Source organism: Heliconius melpomene, chromosome 17, assembly GCF_056956725.1.
Source record: "Heliconius melpomene rosina isolate 202511_hmr_F chromosome 17, ASM5695672v1, whole genome shotgun sequence".
Classification (NCBI taxonomy): domain Eukaryota; kingdom Metazoa; phylum Arthropoda; class Insecta; order Lepidoptera; family Nymphalidae; genus Heliconius; species Heliconius melpomene.
Genome location: NC_140405.1, coordinates 205,131 through 232,153, shown reverse-complemented (window position 1 = coordinate 232,153; position 27,023 = coordinate 205,131). Strand labels below are relative to the sequence as shown.

General features: G+C 37.4%; 2 protein-coding genes across 3 annotated transcripts; both read left to right on the top strand.

Annotated features, from left to right (window-relative positions):
• The first annotated feature begins 6,124 nt into the window (after positions 1 to 6,124).
• Positions 6,125 to 6,928, top strand: LOC146529760 (uncharacterized). Its single transcript, XM_085200685.1, has one exon. It carries the CDS (start codon positions 6,125 to 6,127, stop codon positions 6,926 to 6,928), a length of 804 nt encoding a protein of 267 aa, XP_085056811.1.
• Positions 6,929 to 10,747: 3,819 nt separating this feature from the next.
• LOC146529759 (uncharacterized) lies at positions 10,748 to 15,144 on the top strand. 2 transcript variants are annotated; one of them, XM_085200559.1, is made up of 3 exons: positions 10,748 to 12,814; positions 14,577 to 14,774; positions 14,857 to 15,144. In XM_085200559.1, exons 2-3 carry the CDS (start codon positions 14,585 to 14,587, stop codon positions 15,057 to 15,059), a joined length of 393 nt encoding a protein of 130 aa, XP_085056685.1. In that variant the 5' UTR covers positions 10,748 to 12,814; positions 14,577 to 14,584; the 3' UTR covers positions 15,060 to 15,144. The 2 variants fall into 2 exon arrangements, with proteins under 2 accessions (XP_085056685.1, XP_085056684.1); XM_085200558.1 differs by lacking the exon at positions 10,748 to 12,814 and adding an exon at positions 12,828 to 13,021 and having other exon boundaries at positions 14,602 to 14,774.
• The last annotated feature ends 11,879 nt before the right edge of the window (positions 15,145 to 27,023 follow it).

Sequence of the window (27,023 nt, the reverse complement as noted above, 5' to 3'; positions counted from 1 at the left end):
CTCCTGCGGGCGGAGCGCGGGGTCAGTACGTGTGTGGCACAGGCGCGGGGCGCGTCTTTAAAACTACATTTCGATTCTTTTCCGTGATGAAAGTCAATTGTACAGAGAGTTTATATTTAGTATTAGTACCCACCTAAACTGATGAACCGCCGTCGCCGCCTGTCGGGCTGTCGACCGACCGACCTACATGACCGTGTAACACGACAGTCGACAACGTTTATGACGTTGCTATAATAATTTACGCACTTGTAAATGCGTGTCGTAAATTTATGATTTTATCTTTTAGAACGTTTTGCAAATTGAACGAAATATTGAATTTATTAATAACACATACAAAACAATGAAAAATAAGTGGAACTTGATTATATTTTTAGAGAATTCATTACATTTTAACATGAATGTGAATTCGTTTGACTCATAATCATTTTATACACATTTACGAACACAAGGAAAAAACAACCTCTGTCTCTTGTTTACCGACGCGGGCCTCGCGGGGCACGGAGCACGTATGTGAAGTAAACTTCACTCAAAAGCCAGTCGCGTCTAATGTAAACACTACGAATGATTTAAATATTTACATTTATCGCATTGTCTGGAGAGGCACGTGATGAAACGTTACTTTTGAGGAAAACATGCCCACGAATGTGCAGCGAAGGAGCAGAAATAACTAGGAGTCCGAGTTAGGACTTCATTAGGTATACGCGTCAATGCAGTGTTGACCATACGAGTGGCATGCAATATAGATACCATTATCGGACCGAGTGCGGCCCGCCCTGTGCGAGCGCGCGGGCGGCGGGCGGCGGGCGGCGGGCGGCGGCGGGCGGCGGCGGGCGGCGTGGACGGAGGCCGGGGCACGTGGCGCGCTGCGGGCGAAGGCGCGACTCGACGGGGGCCGCGCGCGCCTCGCACTGCCGCCGCCCGCCCGCCCCGGACGACCGACCGCCCGCCCGCCCACCGCCGCCCCGCGCGCTCTGGCGGGGACTCTGGTAATACGTACGATGATACGATGTGTGTTAATAAAAAATCAAAGTAAAATAATATGGACGGTTTTTATGTTTACGTAAGCTTACGGAATTAAGTTAATTGTCAACAAACACTCTCTACCTCACTTGCCTTTATTTAAATTCAAAATATTCTTTATTCAAATAAACTATTATAAGCACTTTTGAATCGTCGAATGAACATACAAATAAAAAGCTACCATATATGTTTTAATGTTCTTCTTCTTCTTCTTCTTCTTCCTGGCATTAATCCCGGCTATTGCCAGAGTCTGCCTTCCTACTAAACCTACTCCACTTTGCACGGTCTTTTGCGTCCTGAGTGGTTAGAAAATTGGCTCTCATGTCCTGCATCACGACATGCAACCAGCGCTTCCTTAGGCGTCCGGGAGGTCTCACTCCAGAAACTGGTTTTAATATCCTTCAGTAATTATTACAGTACGAGTATAAGATACAAATAGGCACGTTAAGTTCTTTTTTATTATTCTTAATGGTGTCAAAAGATCGACTTAAATATGCTAACTTTAAAATGTTTCATTTAGAAAATAAAGATCTTTTTAGTTAGTATGGATATATAAAGTAAATTTCCACGAGTCGATAGGATCGACACGCCCGCGCCGCCGCTCGGTGAGCTGGAGCAGGAGCTGGACAGCACCACTTTAAATGAAACCAGTGTTTTAACTACTCTACTAAAGCCTATACTCGATTCATTATGACAGAAGACAAGATGTAAACAAAAAAACTGTTTTTCAAACTTTTACGATTTTTTTTATTTTTATTTAATTTTATTATGCACACATTTTACTAAAAGGTATTTACTACGAGGTTAATAAAGCTAAATATATCTATAATTCAATTATTTATGAGAATTCGGAGGATTCTGAGGAACTATCAACTACATGAATGACCAAAGGGTCCACCATATATATATTTTGCTTTTCTTTTATCCCATAGTCAATGCATCTTTGCCAAGCTTCTACTGCCTAAGTTTTTATTAATAAAAACAACAAAAGTAATAACGGAGTCACGAGAATTCAATGCAAATAACTGAAAATGGCGAATATAATCTTACGCATGACGATTTGTTAAGGAGCAGGCGCACACACACAGAAACCTATCCGAGTATCTATTGGAGATAAAGTTCAAAGTTATTTAACCTTTAATAGTATTTTAGAAGTAGGACGTGTTTACGTTATTGGTATGTATACGTAACTACGTCACATGAAGTACAGGTATGGGCAAACATCGCGAAATGAAAAAAAAATCCTACGTCTAATCTGTTGAGGTATCTTGATAGGTAGAGGTATCTAGCTTCCAACTGTAGAGTGTCAAGTAGGCCAGCCAGAGCGAGCCGCCATTACACCTTATAAAACACACTTCGCACAAATTGATAGTTATATGCGCCGCGCCCAGTATCGACCGGCTAGTATATACCGTAGTACTATAGCACTTCTGAAGAATGCAGCTTTCATACAAAACAAAAACAAAGTAAATAGGACCAGCAGATCCAAGGATCTTAGCGTTTAAGCAAATAAACAAACACAAACAAACAAACTCTTTCACTTTATTATATTAGTATGTAAGGGCCAAAGCGCGTACGGTATATGGCACGCCGCACACCTGACTCACCTGCACCCACTGCACTGTCTGCACTCTCTGCACTCTCTGCACTGCAGACTTCCTTTCTTTACAAAGTAAGTTGCTATGAATATATATTATGTTATAGTAAATTTTAAGTCAGCTTACTTTATTTCAAAATTAAATAGTGCTTTGTTTTAGGAGACCTTACTAGTTTATGGGATCACTGCTGTCCATCTGTCCGTCAGTCAAGATCCGAAGTCAGTTATCTCGAGATCGAGTGTACGTATCAAGCTGAAATTAATATCAAATATTTAAATCTATGGCCTCTTGCAGCACAAAAACAAATCAAATTTCTAAGTCAGCGCAATTAAAGGTCGTACCTACGAGCGTTTATGCATCGTTTTATTGCAATTTGGTATTAAATTCACCGCGTACGGTACGGAACCCTCGGGTTCCATGGTTCCATGCCAGTCCGACTGTATTTGACCGGTTTTTTATTATAAAATACACGAACGGTATATTTCTGGTTGATGGAGGCACCGTCCATCAAAAGGGAGATCGATACGTCGCCATCAGCTCCGCCCTGGCCCTCAGCCGATGTGCCCAGAAACGGCTTAAAACCTCCCTACAAGTGCTTAAAAATATTTGAATTAAAAAAGTTTTAGGGACTTTTTGTTGGCATTGTATGTGTGTAGATATATTTGTTAGTCACTTTTGAATTATTTGTTGTAGACGTGAACTGAAAGGCAGTAGCTGGTAACCAGGATGTGGGGGGGGAGGCGGGGGGTGGTGTTCGTGCCCCGCTGACCTACATTGCTCGCGCTCACGCTCCGGCAACCCCGCCGCCGCTAATCGCATCACGTGAAGAGCTCGCGTGCCGCGGTCGTTGGCCCTTCAACCCTGCCTGCAGCCTGCTGCATTTTATTCCCTGCCAATTTCGTTCAGCCATTATAGTTTTATTCGCTTAATCTCACCACATCATGTGAATATGAATATTTTAAATCTGAAGCTTTTTGTAGCCTTTTGTCGTAATACAAATCAGTCTAATGCTTATGCAGAACAGATATTGATTTCGACTTGAAAGCTCGATAACGTAGTTTAGTAGTATAATTTATTAGTAAGAATTTGTCACATTTAATTTTGTCACATTTCACAGGTTATGTTTTTCGTTTCGTTCTGTACGTATGTAATATTCTTTATTACCTCGTATCTCCAGAACCGCTGAACGGATTTATACATTTAAGGTATGGTTAGATTTGTTCTAGCAGCCCAAGTGTTCTTAGATAGGTAACGTTAAAAAAAATAATCATGGCGGCCGTGGGACGCCATTGGACTTAGTGAAAAAAAATTTTTGGTTTCGAATACCACAACATGGTATCAAATCCTAACAAAAAAGTGAAAAATAAAAAATATTTAAAAAACAAACACTCCGACTGCATAAATCTAAAAAGAAATTAACAGGTTTATTAGGATTGACAGTCGGGACCTATAAGTAATTGTAAAAGAGGTCCCGACTGCGATCAAGGCGCTGGTTTACTTATAGGTAATGCAATTCCATTCGTAAAATTGTATTAGCTTACGCTACTGATAATGTTTTTTGTTTAAATCAACAAAAGAAAATTGCTTGCGTCTTCACCTCATAAATAATACTCATATCTCTCAGCTCTCACAGCCGACAGGTGGACGCGGGGTGGCGGACGCGGGGTGGCCGACGCAGATATTACGACTTAACACAAACAAGCACGTATAATTTACTTTCAGATGATGATACAAAATGTTCCCTACTAATAATCATATGATAATGTAAACAGACAACAGACGTGCGATGAAAGCAAATTTATAATAACGTTAATTATTTTGGCTCGCGATCCTCGCAACATGCTGTCGCAGTCCACCAATCCGCGGCGCTCCCGAGTCTACTATCTGTCTGGACAGGCTGCTGTCGCATGTCGCTGCTGCTGCTGCTGCTGCTATATGCGCGATATTAGATGTCTATACATATAAAAGAGGCCGTCGTGGCGCAGCGGCAGAAGAGTGTGACTGTAATGCGACGGTTGTGAGTTCGATCCCCACTCGAGGAAATAAAATATTTATTTATATTATTTATATATTTTCATTTCTTCGCTCTGGTGTCGAGAGCTGCGGTGCTGTGTGGGTGCTCTGTTTGTCTAAGGAAGCAAGCAATAACACTAAACTATAGCCCCGCTATAGTTGTGAACTGACACATTGGCTACTTTGATAAATGCTGGGTTAAAAAATAATCTATGTTTTAACCCAGAATTTTTGCGGAATCGGTATTTATGTGGAAAAAAGTTTGCGGGTCGCGTGCAGTTACGGTTTACGTAGACAGATGTGAAATTACTAAACATTTTTCTATTAAACACGAAATACAAATAAATTCCCAAAACGATTCCATTTTTAGGCTTTTGTACTTTAAAAGGAAAAAACGAAAACCTTTTCGCTTTTACTTACTTTTTTTGTGCGTATGTCATTAGAAGTCATTATAATTGTTAGTCAATTCTATGTATTAAATGACTGATCATGTAGTTCAAGCGAGCAAAGCCGCGGGCCGGCCGCTACTAAACAATAAAAGCGTGTTACATTTTGAAAGCGAGAGGAAAAGAAGGTGCTGAATGTTCTTACACCATTACCATTAAAATGTTACACGCTCTTCTTATTTACGTTAATTTTTTTTTATTTTTTGGTTCTTTTATTATGGCGTTCCAAGCGTGCCAGTTGAGCATATATCACTTTGCCAATGTCACGTTGTATGGAGAACACACGATAGAGATTGTAAGGTAAATAATAATAATAAATAATAATAAGGGAGATAATAATAATAATACTCTTTATTGTACACCCATAAGGAAAATAACAATAAAATAGACAACAAAAAAAAAAGGAAATGTAGAAGAGGCGACCTTATCGCTAAAACAGCGATCTGAGCGATCAACCTTAAGGCATAGGATAAAAAAAGAAGGAAAAGGGTTGAGGTTGTAGGGAACATTACTTATTCTAAATTAATATTATTACATTTACTAGAATCATCCGCACGCAGCGCATTGGAACAACTCAAACCTGTTCCGAGTTTTTTGTTATGCGTGCCGTAGGCTGCTAGCTAGCATCGCCACGTTTAAAGAGTCGGCTAGAATCGCTTGCGACATTCACTTGTGTATCCATTGCTCTCTTAGCTTGCATTCAATTCTCAACCTTAACTTCTTGCTATTACGTGCTAGTTTAGCTTGTATTTTCTATTGGTATTTATTTAAATTTCTTTATTTCCTTCTGTGATTATTTTCTCTTCACGTATCTGTGAGTTAAATAAATTTGGACAATTTCTCCACAAAATTTGGATTTTTAATTTTACTCATTTAGTGTAAAATAAATAAGATCATATTAAATAGTGGTATCATATCTCAACCGCTATATTGGTGACCCCTAAATTGGTGAGCACTACAATAAATACCTGCGTTTACTGCTGGCAAGAAGATTTAAAACGGCAAGAGGCCATTTTGACGACCTTGGCAAGTGACCTCTGATACAAGATGGAGGACGCGACTACATCCAACGTGTGCAGAATTGGCGTGCGTATTCCACCATTCTGGCCGGAAGAACCAGCCCTTTGGTTTTCACAAATTGAAGGTCAGTTTGCTTTATCTAATATAACAAGTGATACTACAAAATTTTATTACGTTGCCGCTCAGTTAGATAATCAATTTGCTGTCGAGGTGAAGGATATTATCATTTCTCCTCCCGAGACGGATAAATACATCACTCTTAAAACGCAACTGATTAAAAGATTGTCTGCGTCTCAAGAAAAGAAAGTGATGCAGTTGCTGAGGCACGAGCAGCTAGGTGATCGCAAGCCATCACAGTTTCTGCGATACATGCAAGATCTTGCGGGTTCATCTGTCCCCAAGGATTTTTTAAAAACATTATGGTCGAGTAGGTTACCACAAAACATTCAGACGGTTATAGCTTCACAGCCTGATCTGCCTATCGAAAAATTAGCTGACCTGGCAGACAAGGTGCATGAGATAGCACCCTCATCACCACAGGTCGCAAGCACATCTGCGATGGCCACACCCCCTGCATCCTCCATGTTGGAAGAAATGGCCAAGCAGATCCAACTCCTGACCAAGCAGGTATCGGAACTCTCGACCCAGGTACGTCACAACTCGGTCTCATCGAAATTTAAAGAGCGTTCCCGGAGCCATTCCAGACATCGCAGGAAGTCAACTACCCAGCAAAAATGTTGGTACCATTTTAAATTTGGTTCAAATGCTAAAAAATGTGTGCAGCCATGTAATTACGGAGAGTCGGAAAACTCTCTGGGCAGCCGGAAGTAGCGGCCAACGTCTGCCCTTTACCTACAGGCCGTCTTTTCATTACCGACCGTATTTCAAAAATGCTTTTCCTCATTGATACTGGCTCGGATCTCTGCGTTTTTCCACGGTTGGCTACCAAGGCGCCCTGTACCAAGACAAAGTATGAACTCATGGCGGCGAACGGTACAGTCATTCATACTTACCGTCCTACATTGTTGCACTTAGACCTAGGACTGAAACGTACTTTCACCTGGAAATTTACCATCGCTGATGTTTCAAAGCCCATTATCGGCGTAGATTTTTTGATATATTACAATCTTCTTGTAGATTGCAGATGTCAGCGACTCGTCGATGGAAATACCACTCTGTCAGTGCAAGCAATAAAAGAAAATATCTCCGATGACGTTGCGTCAGTCAAAGCCATTTCGGGAGAATCAAAATACCATCAGCTGCTTCATGAGTTTCCAGAGGTAACGAGACCATCAGGTACGTCTTCCTTACCTAAGCATAATACCGTGCATTACATCAAAACCATTCCCGGACCACCGGTTACCAGTAGATCTCGTCGTTTAGACCCAGTTAGACTGAAAGCAGCCAAAAAAGAATTTGACGATATGCTGTCACAGGGAACTGCCCGCTCCTCTAACAGTTCGTGGTCGTCCGCTCTGCACTTAGTTAAGAAGAAGGACGACGGATGGAGACCATGTGGTGATTACAGAGCACTCAATGCTCGCACAGTACCTGACAGGTATCCGATACGCCATATCCAAGATTTTTCCTACCAACTCTCTGGTTGTACAGTATTTTCAACTATCGATCTAGTCAAGGCGTACAATCAAATACCAGTACACGTCAATGATATCCACAAAACAGCCATTACAACTCCTTTTGGACTTTTCGAGTTCCCGTACATGACCTTCGGACTGCGCAATGCAGCACAAACCTTTCAGAGGTTCATGGACGAAGTGCTACGTGATTTTGATGACTTTTGTTTTGGTTACTTAGACGACATTTTGGTATTTTCCAGTTCTGAAGAACAACATCAGCGCCACATCAGACTACTCTTCACCAGGCTCAAAGAGTATGGTGTTTTGATAAACACATCCAAGTGTGTCTTCGGGCAGCGACAGGTAAAATTTCTTGGTTACCTAGTGTCAGATTCTGGGACTCAACCTTTAGAGACGAACGTAAAGAGCATACAGGAGTGCAATGTGCCGAAAACTGCTAAGGAATTACGACGTTTCCTCGGTATGTTCAATTTTTATCGGCGTTTTATTCCCGATGCCGCAAATATCCAAGCACCATTAGATGCTGCGCTTCTAGGACCTAAGATGAAAGGAGCTAAGCCGATCACTATGACACCGGAGATGATGGAAGCCTTTCAAAAATGTAAGACTTGTTTATCTCAAGCCACATTACTGGCTCACCCAGATCCTTCTGCAGAGCTAGCTATTGCCACTGATGCTTCTGATGTCGGAATTGGAGCAGTTCTTCAACAACGTGTTAATAACGTATGGCAACCTCTTGGTTTCTTTTCTAAAAAAATAACATCTGCGCAGAAGAAGTATAGTCCTTACGACAGAGAACTGTTAGCCATTTATGAAGCCATTAAATATTTTCGACACATGGTTGAGGCTCGAAACTTCGTGATTCACACGGATCATAAACCTCTCACATATGCATTCAACATTAACAGGGAGAAATGCTCACCGCGCCAATATCGGTACTTTGATTATATTTCTCAGTTCACAACTATTATTCAATACTTACCAGGACGTTTGAATGTAGTGGCTGATACTCTGTCACGACTGGAAGAGGTGAGTCGATCTATTGATTACCAGGCTCTAGCACTTGCTCAAGATACTGATCCTGAACTGCTAGGTCTGCTTCAAAAAGGCTCATCGTTAAAACTGGTTAAGGTAGATTTGCCACACTGTAACCAGAAGTTATACTGTGACGTATCAATGTCTTCTCCGCGCCCGTTCATTACTGAGAAGTTTCGCCGACAAGTTTTTGAAACTTTACACAGCTTGAGCCATCCTGGTAGGACAGCTACAGTGCGGCTGGTTACACAGAGATTTGTATGGCCAGGGATTCGCAAGGACTGTAGAGAGTGGACACGAGAGTGTATACTTTGTCAAAAGAGCAAAGTTCACCGTCATACCCTTGCTCCCTTATCCTCAATTCCAACTCCTACATCGAGGTTTGAACACATCCACCTCGACATCGTCGGACCTTTAACTGTTTCGTCTGATTTCAGATATTGCCTTACTGTCATCGACCGTTTCACACGATGGCCTGAGGCATTCCCACTTAAGGACATCACAGCTGATTCCTGTGCTGCCGCTCTTCTCTCTGGTTGGATAGCAAGATTTGGCTGCCCTCTTCGAATTACAACCGACAGGGGTCGTCAATTCGAGTCGCATCTCTTCAAGGCACTATCAGCCATGGTTGGTGCACATCACTTTACGACTACTTCGTATCATCCAGCTTCCAACGGCTTGATCGAGAGACTCCATCGGCAGCTGAAGGCAGCTATCATGTGCCATCCCTCTTCGACCTGGACGGAAGCACTTCCCTTAGTGCTGCTGGGCATCCGTAGCGCTTGGAAGGATGACATTCAGGCTTCAGCGGCTGAGCTGGTCTACGGGGAGCCCCTTCGACTTCCAGGGCAATTTCTGGCACCCTCAGAAGACTACAGGACTGCAGATATCACAAATCTGGTCACTCGTCTTCGTGCTGGTATGGCACGACTCTCACCGAAGCCCACGTCATGGCATAGGACAGGTCCTTTTTATATGCCAGCAGACCTTGCAGAGACAACACATGTTTTTTTACGGCAGGACCACGTCCGCAAACCACTGGAACCACCTTATGCAGGCCCATACAAGGTTCTCAAGAGGACTCCTAAGTATTTCAAAATAGATATATGTGGTAAGCCTAATAACGTTAGTGTGGACAGGATCAAGCCCGCATATGTTACACGAGAGGCCGTTCCTGCATCAAAGAGGATAATAACAGCACCAAAGGTTATCTCTCAATCTGACGTGGAGCAGACACTTGAGAGGAGGACAAGAAGCGGAAGAAGAGTCAAGTTTCCAGACTACTATCGCCCTTAACCAGGTCTCTGGGGGGGAGTACTGTAGGGAACATTACTTATTCTAAATTAATATTATTACATTTACTAGAATCATCCGCACGCAGCGCATTGGAACAACTCAAACCTGTTCCGAGTTTTTTGTTATGCGTGCCGTAGGCTGCTAGCCAGCATCGCCACGTTTAAAGAGTCGGCTAGAATCGCTTGCGACATTCACTTGTGTATCCATTGCTCTCTTAGCTTGCATTTAATTCTCAACCTTAACTTCTTGCTATTACGTGCTAGTTTAGCTTGTATTTTCTATTGGTATTTATTTAAATTTCTTTATTTCCTTCTGTGATTATTTTCTCTTCACGTATCTGTGAGTTAAATAAATTTGGACAATTTCTCCACAAAATTTGGATTTTTAATTTTACTCATTTAGTGTAAAATAAATAAGATCATATTAAATAGTGGTATCACATCTCAACCGCTATAAGGTGTAAACAATAATTATAATAAATTTATAAAGGAAACAGCATACATATATTAAATATATACAAATTTAAATATCTAATTAAACGTACACATTACACATATATACTTACATACACAAATATATACATACATACATACATACATACAAATAAACATACATACATACATACCTACATACATTTTCATATTTTATAAGTATAGGTGGCAATACAAGAAGGCAATTTAGAGGGCATGGTAGGTAGATATTCAGAGGTAAGGCATTCCAAAGTCGGGAGGATGTGGCAGTAAAAGAATTGCTGAGGAAGGAAGAGGAGTGTGAATGTATTTTTAGAATTAAATTTTGTTCAGAGCGAAGATGTCGGGAATGAGAGTGCCCCAAAAACTCGAAACGCTCTTTAAGATATGGTGTTAGTAGATCAAATAGTACACAGTAAAGGAGACGGAGAATATGAGTATTCCTGCGAAGACGAATTGGGAGCCACTTGAGCTTTTTACGGAAGTCAGAGACATGGTCGTACTTTTTGAATCCAAAAATAAACCGAATAGCAAGATTTTGTAATCGCTCAAGTTTGTTTAACTACTCCTCTTTCAAATCAAGATAACAAGAGTCAGCATAATCAAGAATTGGTAAAAGTAGAGACTGTGCTTACACAATTTTGGTTGGAATAGGAAGGAAATTACGTAGCCTGAAAAGATATCCTACTGATGCAAACATCTTTCTGCTCACCTCATTCACCTGCGGATTCCAGGACATATTGTGATCGATGATGATGATGATACCAAGATTTTTAACTGATTTACTATACGGTATAATTTGGCCATTTAAAATTATATCAGGTAAGGCGGGTATGCTAATTTTAGATATGAGCTTTGGACTACCAACAACAATGGCTTGAGACTTGCTAGGATTCAATTGCACTCCAAAGCACCTACTCCATGCGGATATTTTCGTTAAATTATTGTTTATCGTATTAATAGCCGCTGGTAGCCCAGAAGTTTTAGACTTACAATAAATTTGGAGATCATCTGCGTATAGGTGGTAGAGAGAAGTGATATGTTGGGAAATATTATTAATAAAAAGTGAAAACGGCAGAGGAGACAACACGCCACCCTGCGGGACGCCAGCATTGACTGAGGACCAGTCCGAATAAGAATCACAAATTCGTATACGTTGACGGCGTCCATGCAGGTAATTATGAAACCAGTCGATTACATTAGGAGATATGTTAAGAGAACCTAAAGTGGCAAGTATTATGTCAAAATCTACGGTGCCAAAAGCATTACTAAAATCCAGCAACACTAATACCGTGACCTCTTGACTGTCCATACCCATTCGGATATCATCGGTTTATATTACGCACGTCCAGTTAAAGTACTGCCTTCATCTATAAAATAAATATATAAATGGGCATGGATTAGTAATAAATAGTAAATATGTTACAAATATGTTAGTTTATAGTTTAATATTATTATATCTAATATATTTACATAAAAAAATACATAGAGGACTAAAAATAATTCATTAGAACATAATTCATTTAATAAACAGAATTGACTGACAGTCAAATGTCAACACATTTGACAGACATCAACATGTCAGTGAATAATTTAGTTTACTCGTTCAGTAACAACCTTAAATGTTAAATTATTGATTTGGGGATAAGAGTTTATAATATTCTTTGTAAAATAACTGTAATGATTGCATATTACAAAACACACCCAAAACGAATCGAAAAATGAAATATATCGAATCCAAAATAATTAATCGAATAAATGAATCGATTATCGAATCGAAAATATTTAATTGAGAACTTTCTCCTTGTTTTGGAAGCCGGTTAGAAATACAGATTTATTATAAATATAGATATGGACTGCTACATATTTGCAGGCAAACTCATGCCTTGAGTTCATTCAAATACTGAAAACTTTTTTTAATGAACCGATTTTGATGAAACAAACTTTAGATGTTAAATTGAGTTAAAACAAAGCAATTAGTGAAAGTTTTCAGTAATCGGTTCAGTACTTTTGAAGATTAGCGTGATCATACATACAAACAGTCAGACAGACAGACAAGAAATTAAAAAATATATTTTTGCTTTCTATTATTCTTTTTAAGTGTCCCTCTATCCATTTCAGTCAAAAATACTAAATGTACAGACAAAATATTTTTACTGTTTTATTATATATACAGATTAATAAAAGGCGGCAAGTTTTACATAAGTCGTAAGCCCGTCGGTAGGTGCGAGTGCGACACTACTTAAGTATGTGCCAGCAGTCAGCGGCCGCCAACATTATTGACTAAGCTACGAGTAGAATCGTCAAGCGGTCACGAGGTGAGTATTATCATAACCTACTGTTATGGTTTTAGTCTTTAGTAACGATCGTAAAGAGGAATCAATAAAATTTCGATTCAGTTATTTCACTCAGAGACGTAATTTATTATTACAATTACAATTATCGGTATATTACAATTATCGGTATATTTCTGTTCCTGACCACCACGACGACGACACAATGATCGAGCCGTCTACGAGAGCCGTGTGAGTGATGTGCGTTGAAGTCGCCGAGAATAAAAACAAATTCAATACTGTTTGTCTCCACTAAAGCACTTATTTCACCCATACAGTCCGTAAAATCAACGAGGTTGACCGCCGAGTCCGTAGGCATGTACACCATGTTTCAAATGTCCTTGGAACACGGCCCGTCACGTCAGATGGTATTGTCGGCGTAGGTACAATCGAGGCATAAGCCACGCGATCCGCTCTCAGCTGACTCTGACTGAATGACGTATACCGGTGATAATAGGATGCAACCCCATAGGGCCACTGTTACATTCGAAACTTTCTAACACACTCGCGCGGTCGCGCCCCTTTTATAATTTATATTTCTAGATAAATGATTTACCACTGACGCCCCTTTTAATGTTTCAATATCATGTTTCAATATATTTAAATCCTCCTTCCTTACTTGCATAGGTCCGAGAAATATCAATAACATCGCGGCGCATCTTTACTAAGTCGTTAAGTATTATTGTTACATCGACATGGTCGAAAAGGACTGGAGGCAGTTTTTGCAACTCTCGTACGACAAAGATTCCTTCAATGTACAAAGGATGTCGTATGTCTCTTCCCGTCACGTTTTCATGTCTTCATCGGCTTCGATAACGTATCACAACGAAACCGTTTCCGTTTGTAATAAAAAAATATGTAACATCTCCTAAAACTAGCCGCCGATCCAGCTACTACTACTAGACTTTAACTAAATAACACGAAACACACACGCACTCTCACATACACTTTCATACACTTTTATACACTTTCACTCGTCGTCAGCATCAGCATCAAAGTGAAATATTTTATTTGTTATTTTTTTATTTCATTGTCCTATTTTTTTAATTTTTCTCATTTATATTAATGTTTTAATGTTATTATAATTTTTTTTTTCTATTTTTAATTTTTACTATTTATTATTATTATTTTTTTGTATTTTGATGGCTATTTTTATTATTATTATTAGATTTTATTTTGCATTTCATGTTTGGTTGCAGAAAAATGTTATGTGAATTATTATATTGAATACATGGCCGGCTGCGAGGCGGGAGCTAACGACTGCAACACAGTTAATAATACTGCAGTTATTACCGAATAAAGTTGCTATTGTTATGTATCAAATATTATTATTATATTATCACTAGCGGCCCGCTCGCGGTTACACCCGCGTGGACTATGTTATTATTAATTTCTGTCACCATGGCTACGTCCTAGTGACGTCTATGCAAAATTTGAGACTCCTAGCATTTGTAGTAACGAAGTTTCATACAAACTTTCGACCCCAAAAACAACCCCTTAGAAGTCGAATATTGCAAATTCCCGTCTTAGCGAGCACCTACGTCCTATAAATAACTCCTATGCAAAATTTGAGATTTCTGGCACATATAGTTTCTGAGATTTCGTGATGAGTGAGTGACCTTTCGATTTTATATATATAGATTACAAGAGGTGTCAGGTAGTCGTCTGACACCACTTTAACTTCACGGACTATACAAACTATCATCAAAAAATCAAAAAAGTTTTTAAACCAAACTCTTTGGTACAGACTATGACATGTGTCACCTGTACAGTTGTCTGGTGGTGCGCGATGGGGCGCAAGTCCGGGGCTGCGCGCGCGGACGGGGGCGCGGGCCGGGGCGCCGCCGCCGCGGTGCTGCGCGTGCTCGTCGTCTACACCTGCATCGTGCTCGTGCACTCGCTGCTCTACTGGGGACGACGGCTGTTGCGCGCGAGTGCGCGTCCTGTTCGTTGCTAAATGTACTTACTTACTTATTAATATTAAAGTTATAATGTGTCATATTGTACCATTACTCAATATGTTGTAGATTTGCTAGCTGGAGTCATGGGCCGCCACCGCACGCTTCCCGGTGATAAGTTGACAGAGCAAATCCTCCTGAGCTCGGCGTGGATGGCCTTCTTGTACATGGTGCTGCTCACGTTGTTCGAATTAATTGAACTATTGCGACCGAAGCCGACCACCTGCACCAGAGCTCGACACTCACATGCAGCACCGCCTGGGCATAAGTAACTATTAAATAACAAAAGCTTAATTTGTATTATTTATTTAATACTTTTTTATTTTAATTCTGCTTAATAAATATTTATTCTAATAATTATTGTCTTTCAATAAACCTACCTACTTACCTTACTTAAGTAAAATAGATAAATAAGAGTGTTTTATACTAAACGAGACACAATGCCTCCAGAATTCGTCGGTAGATGGGGAACGGAAGTGTCTCAATGGGAACGAAGTGTCTTAACACTACACTCTCAGGTTTCTTCGGCCTACCATTTGTCTGCTATGTAGGTAACTTCTAGACTCTAGACTAGACTCGTATTTTTTACTTTTCATTTTTCTAGTATCGTCGAAACAATTATTGAAATATCGTAATCTATACATATAATAAAATTGTAACTGAGAGCTGTATATAGAAGAATACTAGCGGCCCGCCCGCGGCGTCGCCCGCTCGAACTACATGATTATTCATGTAATAAACAGAATTGACTGACGGTCAGATGTGTTAATGTCAATGAAGAATTTAATTTACTCGTTAAGAAAGAGCCTTGAATGTTAAATTATTGTTTTGGGTAAGGATTTATAAAACAACTGTAATGGTTGCATATTACAGTTATTTTAAAATATTCTTGCAAAATACCCAAATTGAATCAAATATCATAAGTATGGTCACCTTAATCTCCGAAAGTACGGTTGCTATTTGCGCACATTTTGCTCATTTCATTCCTGAGAGCCGGTTTGCTTCTCTTCCGACGATCCTGATACCTGTGCCGCTGCCGTTGCCGATGTGGTTCTGCAGGCCATGGAACTTTATATTCTTAGCACTATAGTGCCAATCGGTGACAAATCACAGCCTCGGTTTGATACGTATTGCAAACTTGCTGCCTTTAGCAACCGCGAGGAATATCAAATCTGGGCGGAGGCACTAGTTACTAAGGATCCAAATGTGAATTCCTGAAGCAGTAGTATAGTCGAGTACTTTAAACGGCAACTTACCAGAGAAAGTTCAGGGTGTATCGCCAAAATTGGCGAGAACCTTGATAGCTGCACGTCCGGAATTCATCACTTTTGGGCGCCCTCAAAGGCAGCACTCGGTAACTTTAGCAAACTTTTGCTTTCGCCATTACACGAACGAACTTGGTTTTGGGTGACCGACGAATTCTGCTTCGGGAAGTACCTGCGCCGTATAGACAGGGAGCCGGACGCTCGGTGTCACCACTGTGCCCATTGCGGTCAACACACGCTCGCCGAGTGTATAGCTTGGGAGGAGCAACGTCGTGTTCTCATAAATGAAGTAGGAGGCGATCTGTAGCTGCCTGCCGTAGTACGAAGGATGGTTGGTAGCGCGGAGTCGTGGGAAGCGGTGGCATCCTTTTGCGAGGACGTGATGTCGCAGAAAGAAACTGCGGAACGGGAGAAGGAGATGTAATTTTGACTAAGAGAAAATAGATAATGACTTTTATTTGAAAAATGTAAACTTCTTCTAATAGAAAAAAAATTATATTAGGCATATTCTTATCAGAATTTAGGAGCACAGAATTTAAAAACAAAATAAATAGTAAACATATGACACGTAGAAATATAAACAATCCTCTATATAAAATACCTAAAGTAAATAATTTTTATGGCAAACGTACAAAAGAATGGACAGTTCCAAAAATACTTAACTCTTAGCCATCAGAGATAAAAGATACTGCAAAACAATTAAGGGTCATAATCAGAAAAAGTGTCCTTTTTGTGTCTTTTCTTGTCCCGCTACTTTGAATGCGTTTTAAAAATACAATTTTAAAGATAATTTAAATATTTTGCCATTTACGATAAATTTATTTATTAACTTAAAGATTTTTGTAATATTTTAAATGTATTATGGCAAATAATAGTATTTGTTGTTAGTTGCAAAAAACCTTTCAAAATGCTTCCATACAATTTTTCGTGTCCCATTCACCACTTTACTTTTTAAGAATTGATTTGTTACGAATGTTTATGGTTTTATTTGATTTCAGATATGTTTATATTACTTTACATTATGCATAATATTAAATAGAACTACTTTTATTGATACATTATTTAATAAACAATATATATTAGTTAAGTAAATTTGTCCCAAAATATTGTCTTTTTGTTACTCAGGGCTAGTAACGTACAATTAAATTATGAACGCAATTATTTTGGATGGTGTTTAATATTGTTTTTTGTTGTGGCACCATAATTCTAAAAGTCAATGCTGTCGTAGCTACAACCAGTAGTGTACTCGCAGCAGTTGAGGGGTTCAAATGTTTTAGAGGGAATGCGTGAAATTACATCTCAGGGTTATAAACGGCTTTTATTTTGGTAAGTATTCTATAATTTCGTTTTCTTGTTTATGTTATTTGCTTCTTTTTACAAAATCTCAAAAAAGAACTTCAGTGCTTGTAGATGCAACACGTGGCTTATGAGCAAATATTTAAAAGGGTTAGAATTTCTCAGATTTCATTCTCAATTTCGTTATATTTCGTTACGTAACGAAATTGAGAAAATATGAAGCCTAGTTCACAATTACGGTACCAATGTTCTCTTATATATGTTTATAATAAAATTGTATCGAACCGGTGCTTATATATGGAAGATATGTATATAAGAAAAAAAAATTGCTGGCATATGAAAAAAACTATTAGTGACTTTTCATAAAGCAAAGTAACCAAAAATAATGATTTTTAAGTTTTTTGCTTGTTTGCTTGTTTGTCTGTGATTGTGCACGCTAATCTCAGAAACAGCTGAACCGATTTAGTTAAAAATATTTTTTATTCTGCCTGAAATCAGTTGTGATTTTGTGATTATTATTTTTTGATAAATATTTTTGTATTTTCAGTAAGCGTCATGGCTCCTATGTCAAGTGCTGAAATACATAAAAGATATAGAGAACGTCTTAAAAAGACCAATCCTATTAAATATGAAGATATGCGGAATAAACACTTACAAAGAATTAAACTTAATTCCAGTGATAACGACTCAAATTTTGATATATTTTAAAGTGGATTTAATTTTATCATTAACTTTGTGATCTCTAACTAGAAATATAAGTTTATTACGTTACTAACTAGCATTATTATATTGTTCATATTGTCAGTTTGTTATGTTTTCTACTTACATTTATAATCTGTTAATTCAACGATTGAATCTTTAAAATTTTAATCTGTGTCTCATTAAATAAAAAAAAACAATATTTTATTCATATAATATCCTTATTTTGTTGTGTATAATGCCTTATGACATCAGTTTCGTAACAAACATTATCAGTGTTGTTACTTATCAGTTACGTTACGAATTCGAAAATGTCCACTTTTCTGATTATGACCCTTAAATATTATGAAATGTAAACTAAAAAATATACTAATGCCAAAAGAGTTTAAATTACCATTGTAAATATATTTCAAAAAATCTATAACTTAATAAAAAATATGTTGTATAGAGTAGAATTATTAAAATAAAAAAAAAAATCTTATAGATTAAATGTAATAAAACTTATAATAATAGCCTCGTAACTCGGCATCAACAACGAATATTATAAAAAATATTTTTGCTTACCCACTTTTAGTAAAATTAATCTTTAATGTTTGTTAAATATAAAATGTTTTATATAAGTACAGTATAATTTAGCTTATAGGTTAAAACCTTGTTTTTAATCATTGTATTTTAGTTTAAGTTCTAAATCTGTAAAAGAGAGCTTTGTCCGTCGGTAAACCATTTAAATGGTTTGGCGGAGTCGATGTACATGTTTTATATCTGTTAATTTGAGAAAAAAGAAAAAAAAACCTTCCCCGGCCGCAGAAGGCGCACCGGGTGCAACGCTCTTTTCCGGCCCCCATGAATGGGTCCAGGGGCGAGGGACTTAGGGAAATCCCCGCCTCCCTATTTGACAGACCCGTCAAATAGGGAGGCGGATGGAGGATTTGGGACGATGCACGAGGTCTCACTACCCCGCACAGGAGACGAGGCCCAGACAGACCTGGCCAGCACTAGTGTGGGGCTGCGGATGAATTTGGACTCCCTTTTGGCCCCGCGCTCCCGTGCGAGGAGATACCGGGGTGGTTTTAGCCGGTAAGAGTCCGGCACGCCCCTCCGCCTTCCCCAGGCGGAGATAGTCCACGAGGATTTCCCCCCGTGAAGCAAAAAAATGGGTAACCGAAGAATAACACCGCCAACCGTTTTGCGGTGCCAGAGCTCAATTCCTAAAGGTTACTTCAACCAAAAAACTATTAGACGATCTCTGTCCTCTTTGGATAATCACAAGTCGAGCGGGCCAGAAGGCATCTCTCCTTTACTGCTCCGTTCATATGCTCCTGAGCTGACAGCGGTGCTAACGTGATTTTTTCACCACTGAGTCTACTGAGTCGGCGTAGTCCTAGATCTTAAAAGAGCGCTCTTATCCACCCGATCTCAAAGTTTCTGATCCACTCCAGGCCTATTGCTATCACCTCCCTGTTCTCGAAAGTGATGGAGAGCATTATAAAAAGCCAGCTCTTGGTTTATCTGAAGGATGACCGATTGATTAATGACATGTTTCCTAATGGGTTAATAGGAACTTGATTCAATTCAACCCCAAAAAGACACGAGGTTGCGCGTTAACCACTAAAGCCCATTAAAATTATACCCCATTTGCGGTGTCGTCAGTCTACCAAAACACTCCCCTAATAAGGGATAACGCTAAGGCCCAATGTGCTGATACTTTCGGTTCGCCGAGCCCAGGTTCCGCCTCATGTGGAGTACTGTTCTCATCTCTGGGCTGATGCATCCCAGTAACAGCTTGACCTATACATATGACAAAAGGCAAATCTCCAGAAGATGATGGTCTCAGCATTGAGCGTCTTAAATATGCCAGCCCACGTCTGTCAGAAATTCTTGCTAAGTTTTATAAAATATGTTTGAGTCATAGTTACATGCCGACAGAGATGATGAGGACGATCGTTGTGCCTATTGCGAAAAACAAAACAGGTGATCTAGATCTGATAAGGTCAACTATCGGCCAATCTCTCTGGCTACACTCATCTCGAAGGTGTTGATCTACAGTGAATGAAAAAGTGTAATGATGGTCTTTGGGGCGGGGGGTAAAGCACCAAATATAACACCGTTAATTTTGCTCAACGATAATAGTCTCAAACGAGTGTACCAATGTGTTGACACCAAGCCTCAAAGACGATGCTGATATTGAAAGGGAACGGAGGGCGTTGTCAGTGAGGGTGAATATGCTGGCTCGCAAATTGGCACGTTGCTCGACTAGAGTTAAAATAACATTGTTTAGAGCCTACTGCATTAGTTTCTATTTATCGAGTCCGTGGGTCAGGTATTCACAAATATCTTACAGCGTCCTTCGGGTTCAATACAATGACGCATTTAGGGTGCTGCTGAGGCTACCTCGTTTCTGTAGTGTGTCAGGGTTAGCAGGGTTGGTAGCACCAACAGCATCCTAAATATGATGTCTGATAGATTAGACTGTATATATGTAAACCATTGCTGCGCCATCTCGAGTGGGATGGAGAAGCAACTTAAATTTGGGATGGAGAAGCAATTTAACTCTGCCAAAAAGCTTATTACTCTGTTAAAGATTATGTTCGCGATAAAGATGTTTGGAAATGAGTTGCTCTATTTCTAAGTTAAAATTGTTAATTGTGATTTATAACAAATGTTGGCATTTAAAAAGAGTGGCCATGAGTTTCTTTGCCTGTATCTTCTCATGAGCTCAACCATTTGAACGTGCTTTTTTCAAGTCAAAATTGCACATTTTTTTTGGTTATTTTGTTTTCCATTTTTTTTTTATCTTTTATGACATGTCCAAGTGAATGTTAAGCATTTTTATGGAATAAAGATATTTTGACTTTGACTTTGACTTTGACTTTGAAAATAATTAATACTAACATAAATATTAAGTTTTTATTGTTACTCACAAAATGAGTCATGTTACTCGATATATGAGGAGTTTAATTTCAAACTCCGCCATAACACTTTTCATTAAATATCGGTAAAACGTAAAAAACTTTTAAAATAATTATTGTGCATAATATTTTTCAAAAAATAAAGTGACAGCTATATATTAAGACTGGCAATACTAAAGAACATAGTCTCTGAGGAGAATAATAAAAATAACCATTACAATCTTGGTTTTAGTGGATTTTGAAGCATACATTTGATTTTAGTGGGGTTTGTCATAAACACTGTTTGTTTTAGCGGGATTTGCAATTGAAAGATTTTGACATGTGGATGGTTTTATTCAGTTACTAGCGGCCCGCTCGCGGTTACACCTGCGTGAACTATGTTATTATTAATTTCTGTCTACATGACTACGTCCTAGTGACGTCTATGCAAAATTTGAGACTCCTAGCATTTGTAGTAACGAAGTTTCATACAAACTTTCGACCCCAAAAACAACCCCTTAGAAGTCGAATATTGCAAATTCCCGTCTTAGCGAGCACCTACGTCCTCCTATAAGTAACTCTTATGCAAAATTTGAGATTCCTAGCACTTGTAGTTTCTGAGATTTCGTGATGAGTGAGTGACCTTTCGATTTTATATATATAGATGAATAGTGAAATGTTAATGAAACAATCTAGGTACATTTATAAGATTCTAGGAACATGGAAATATTAGTAGAGGTTAAAATTTGAACATTGTTTATTAATTAAATCCTCTCTTTTCTTCTGGATGATTCCCTCCACTTTCATAAAATCTTCTCATAATACCCTTAATTCTATCTTTTTTAACCAAAAGAGCATCCAAGAACGTTTTTTGGCAAACTGGTATCATTTGACTATGATTTCCAATGACATAATATTTAGTAGCAATATTTCTTTTAGAATTTTCTCTTTTGTTAAAAGCTTTTTTTACGTTGCAGTATTTTAAAATGAAATGATCTTGAGAAATTTGGCAGTGTGCAGCGTTTGAGAGCGGACGTGTTGCGAGCTTTTTTCTATTTTAATTAATTATAACTGCAGTAAAATCGATCATAGTGCTACTTAAATAAGGACTCCTTTACTTCAAGTTGGTTCATGCGAGTTACGACGTTCTGCTGGATCGAGACGTGAGTTTTGCCTTTCACTTTCGAGTAAGCGAGACAATTATAAAAACCAACTGTTACACTCTTCTTACCACACCACTATTCAAAAGTGCACCTTAATAACTTGGAAATACTATCAAAAAGTGAAAAAAAATTGTGTAACATGAATAAGTCGCCGAGTGGAGGTTCACATGCCGCCGGCTCGAAGTCAAACGAGGTAGCGGATCGGCAAGTAACGTTGAGGAAACGTAGGCAACCAGAGACGGACTGTGATTGCAAAAAGGAACTAACTAAATTTCGAGATGAAATAACAAAATTAATTACCGATTTTACAAATATACAAAAAGAACATATGATGGCTATGCGGGAAGACACATCCCAAATTAAAAATCAGATAAATGTTATTCAATCCTCTACAGAATTTCTTACTGTAGAGCACAAGAAGATAATAAACGAATTAATAGAAATAAAAAAGCAAAACACACAGACTGACAATAGGCTGAAAAATGTGGAGGATGAAATTATTTTATTAAAAAATGCATCTTCGAGAGAAACTACAACGGTCTCCTCACCAATCAATGAGAACATCATACGTGAAGTTCAAGAAAGGTATCAACGGGAAAAGAATATCATTATTGTAGGAATTAGAGAGTTACATTTAGAAAAGCGTGAAACAAGATATAATCACGATAAAAATGAAGTTTCATCTGTTCTCGACTCCATAGGTAAGGATATTCCATCTCCAAAGTACATTATAAGAATAGGAAAATATAAACCGAACTTAGATCGACCTATAAAAGTGTGCTTCGACTCAAGTTCAATACCTAAGCTGTTACTACGTGAAAAATATAATATAACTGATAAAAATATAAAGATATACCCTGATAAAACTAAAATAGAACAATTACACCTAAAAAAAGTTAAGGAAGAGCTAAAAAAGCGGCAGCAAAATGGTGAAGATAACTTGATTATTAAATATAAAAATGGATATCCTAAAATAATAAAAGCGCCAAAAAACTACAAAATTCAATAAACTTACTTAACAACACTCCTGTAACTACAATAAAAAATAAAACCTCTAGCATAACCTATGGAATAGTAAACACATATGATCAATTAAAGAAGAATTTATACTCACAAAACTTTCTCTACTCCAATATTCGAAGTATAGTCAAACCAGGAAAACTAGATGAACTAAAATGTATTATAAAATGTATAAGCATAAAACTACAGTTTATTTTATTAACTGAAACTTGGATAAAATCCGAACAAGAGGCGAACAGAATACAGATACCCCATTACACTCATTATTTCAATTTTAGAACATCTGGAAGAGGTGGTGGAGTATCTATTTTTGTACATAACGACCTGGAACACAACTACACTAGTGAAAAATATACTAACGGTAACAACTACTTATGGATTCACGTAAAAAAGCTTAATCTTGATATTGGAATAATCTACAAACCAGGTGATACGAATACTAATCAATTCATAAATGACCTTGAAGAGGAACTTAATCAGAAAAAAAGAGCTATTGTATTTGGTGATTTTAATTTAAACTTATTATCTAATAATAAAGAAGTAACACGATACAGAACTATGCTGACTGAATGTGGATATACTGTATTGAATAAAATTGACAAAGAATTTGCAACTCGTACTACAACTTCTAGTAATACTATTTTAGATCACATAATAACGAATATTAAAGATAAAACTTACCATCTAGCTTTGACTGACTCTGCAATCTCAGACCACATGCAGATATTTCTTGCAATGAAAAAATATACACTTGAACCACCCAAACGAATTCAGTACGAAGCTATTAATTACGATGCTTTACGAGAAAATGCTGAAATTTACCCCTTCAACTCGGACTCTCATTCATTTACTAATCTCCATAAAGCCATTAACCAAATAAAAGAAAAACATAAGGTGATCAAATCTAAAATACAAAATCTCCCACAAGCCGATTGGATTAATAAAGACATTTTAGCAGATATCGAATCAAGAAATGAAGCATGGCGCAAATTTAAAATGGATTCAAATAATTCTGACTTAGAAAGAGATTATGCAAGACAGAAGACGGTTACGGCAACTAACATAAATAAATATAAAAGGAATTTTTACGTTGACTCTTTTGCGAGATGTAAAAATAAACCTAAAAAAGTATGGAACCTTATTCATACATTATCTAATAATAAAATAAAATCAAACTGTGTGCCCCCACAATTAATGACTAGTACAGGCTTAATTACTGATGGTACGAAAATATGTGAATATTTTAATAAGTTTTTTGCCACCATTGGTTCCGTTTTGGCTAATCAGATTCCTAATAAATTTCATAATAGTACAGTTTTTACCGTAAGTAGTCATAAATATAATAATAATTTGTCAACATTAACACACTGTAGTAGAAGCGAAATATCTAGAATTATTGATAATTTAGACTCAAACGTAGGCATTGGAATAGATGGTATTAGTACAAAAGTAGTTAAGTGTTTGAAGGAATACATTATTGGAGAATTGACAGACTGCATCAATAAATGTCTAGATGAAGGTACTTTTCCGGATGCTTTGAAAATTGCAAAAGTTACTCCAATATACAAGTCTGGTGTAAAATCTGACCCCGGTAATTATAGGCCCATCTCTGTTTTGCCTGTTGTTTCAAAAATATTTGAAAAAGTTATTTACAATCGACTAGATAAGTATTTATCCCAGATTGGGTTTATTTTTAAACGTCAGTATGGTTTTAAAACGAATTCAAATACTTTATGCGCAACAATAGACATAGTGACGAAAATTAAAAGAAATATAGATGCTAAACATATAGGCTTAGGAATATTTATAGATTTGAAAAAGGCCTTCGACACTGTAAGTCACCCCATTCTATTAAAGAAGCTTAGAGGAATAGGGATCACCGGTACTGCTTATAAATTAATAGAATCTTACTTAACAAATCGTCTACAAATAGTAAAAATTGATAAATATCAGAGTTCGACACATATGATCACTTTCGGTGTACCCCAAGGATCAATACTCGGGCCCCTGTTATTTTTAGTATATATAAATAATATCAGTGAATTATCACTTCATGGCGAACTTACACTCTATGCAGATGACACGAGTATTTTTTATTTTGGGCATTCCTTAAAGGATATTGCGAAACACGCCCAACAAGATCTTAATGCATTAAGCCGATGGTTCCAATGTAATCTTTTAACAATAAATATACAAAAAACTCACTATATAATATTTAAAGCTAAAAATAAAAAAATACACAATTTTACCCCACTTTCTATAAATAACACAGAAATCAAGAAAACTAGCACAGAAAAATATTTAGGTCTAACCTTGGACAGTGACCTGACATGGACGGTGCATATAGAAAATATTAAATCTAAGTTATCCTCCCTACTTGGTTCGTTGCGTGGTATCTATCGTTGTCTGCCTCGTAGTGTGTGCTATACAATATATTACTCATTAGTTCAGTCAAATCTAACTTATCTAGTTGAAATATGGGGAGCCGCTGCTAAAACTAACTTCAAATCTTTGCAAATTATTCAAAATAAAATAATAAAACTGCTTTTCCATTTCAAGCCATTAACATCTACAAATAAGATATATAATGAAACTAAAATTTTAAATATTCGTCAACTATATCAATATAACACATGTATTCTTATTCATAAAATTTTACAAAACAATTTACAATCGGAGCTATCTTTTCTGACCAATAAACAAATAGGAAAGAGACCACTTAGAAGTGCAAATAATTTATACTTACCAAAAACCAGAACCAATTATGGCAAAAAATCTATTATTTATGAAGGAGCACAAATTTACAACAAATTACCTCAAGATATAAAAACATCAAAAAAAATGTATAATTTTAAAACTAAATTAAAGGAGCATCTTATAAAAATTAAGTAGAATCCGACCCTGTATTGTGACTTCTTAAAATGTGGGGAAACATAACTTTATTGTAAACGGTCATGGTCAATATGTTTAAATTATCTCAATGTACCCTCTTTCACTTACATTTGTTAATTGAGTATTTGATATTGTTTTCTTTTTGTTATTTACCATGTTTTGCTGATTCCGACGCTCACATTGTTTAATATGTATTTGTTTAAGATAACTCTGTATTTCTCTTTAAGTGAAATGTAATTTCTTTTGAGAAATAAATAAACTCTTTAACCACAACCACAAATTTTAGTCGTACATTTATAAAAATTTCTATGAAATCTGCTTATTTCCTGGTAAGTTAATTTAGCGCATCTGAAAGATTTTTGGTTATGATTGCATTGCGGGAACTTCGGTAAACCTTTACTTTCATACCTGAAACAATATTTTTACATTAAAACAACCAAACGCAAGAGCAAGGATAAGATTTCGCGTATTGTGCTCCGCTTCGTTTTGCCTCAATGAAAACGTAGCATTATACTGACTTCTGGTTAATATAAGAAGGTTTTTTTTTAAATATATATAGATAATAGTAGATAGTAGATAATAAAGCATTTTTCTTATTACTTGGATATTACAACATAACATAAGCAATAAGTAACCTACCTTTTAAATACCTACACAAAAGTCTCCATTACGTTTCCCCAGATGTAAGGACAAATTAGAAGAAAATGGACCCCGAATAGTTTTAATTTACAGTTAACAAAATAACGAACTAGTTTTATAAAACTAAAGATTTGTTGATAACATTTTGCATAACACCATCCCCTTCACTTTAACATGTAGTTTAATACAAAATTTTACGTACCTTTTGTTTTGCTCTGCAATGCGTTTCTTGTTGTCAATGTTGATCCATCACTTTTTCTCTTTCTGGCTAAACATGCCAGATCACATTTTGTAACAAATTGTGGTAAGTTATCCATTTGTTATTTAAAATAAACATAAAAAACTAACAGCACTTCTTCACGTTTTTAACTACA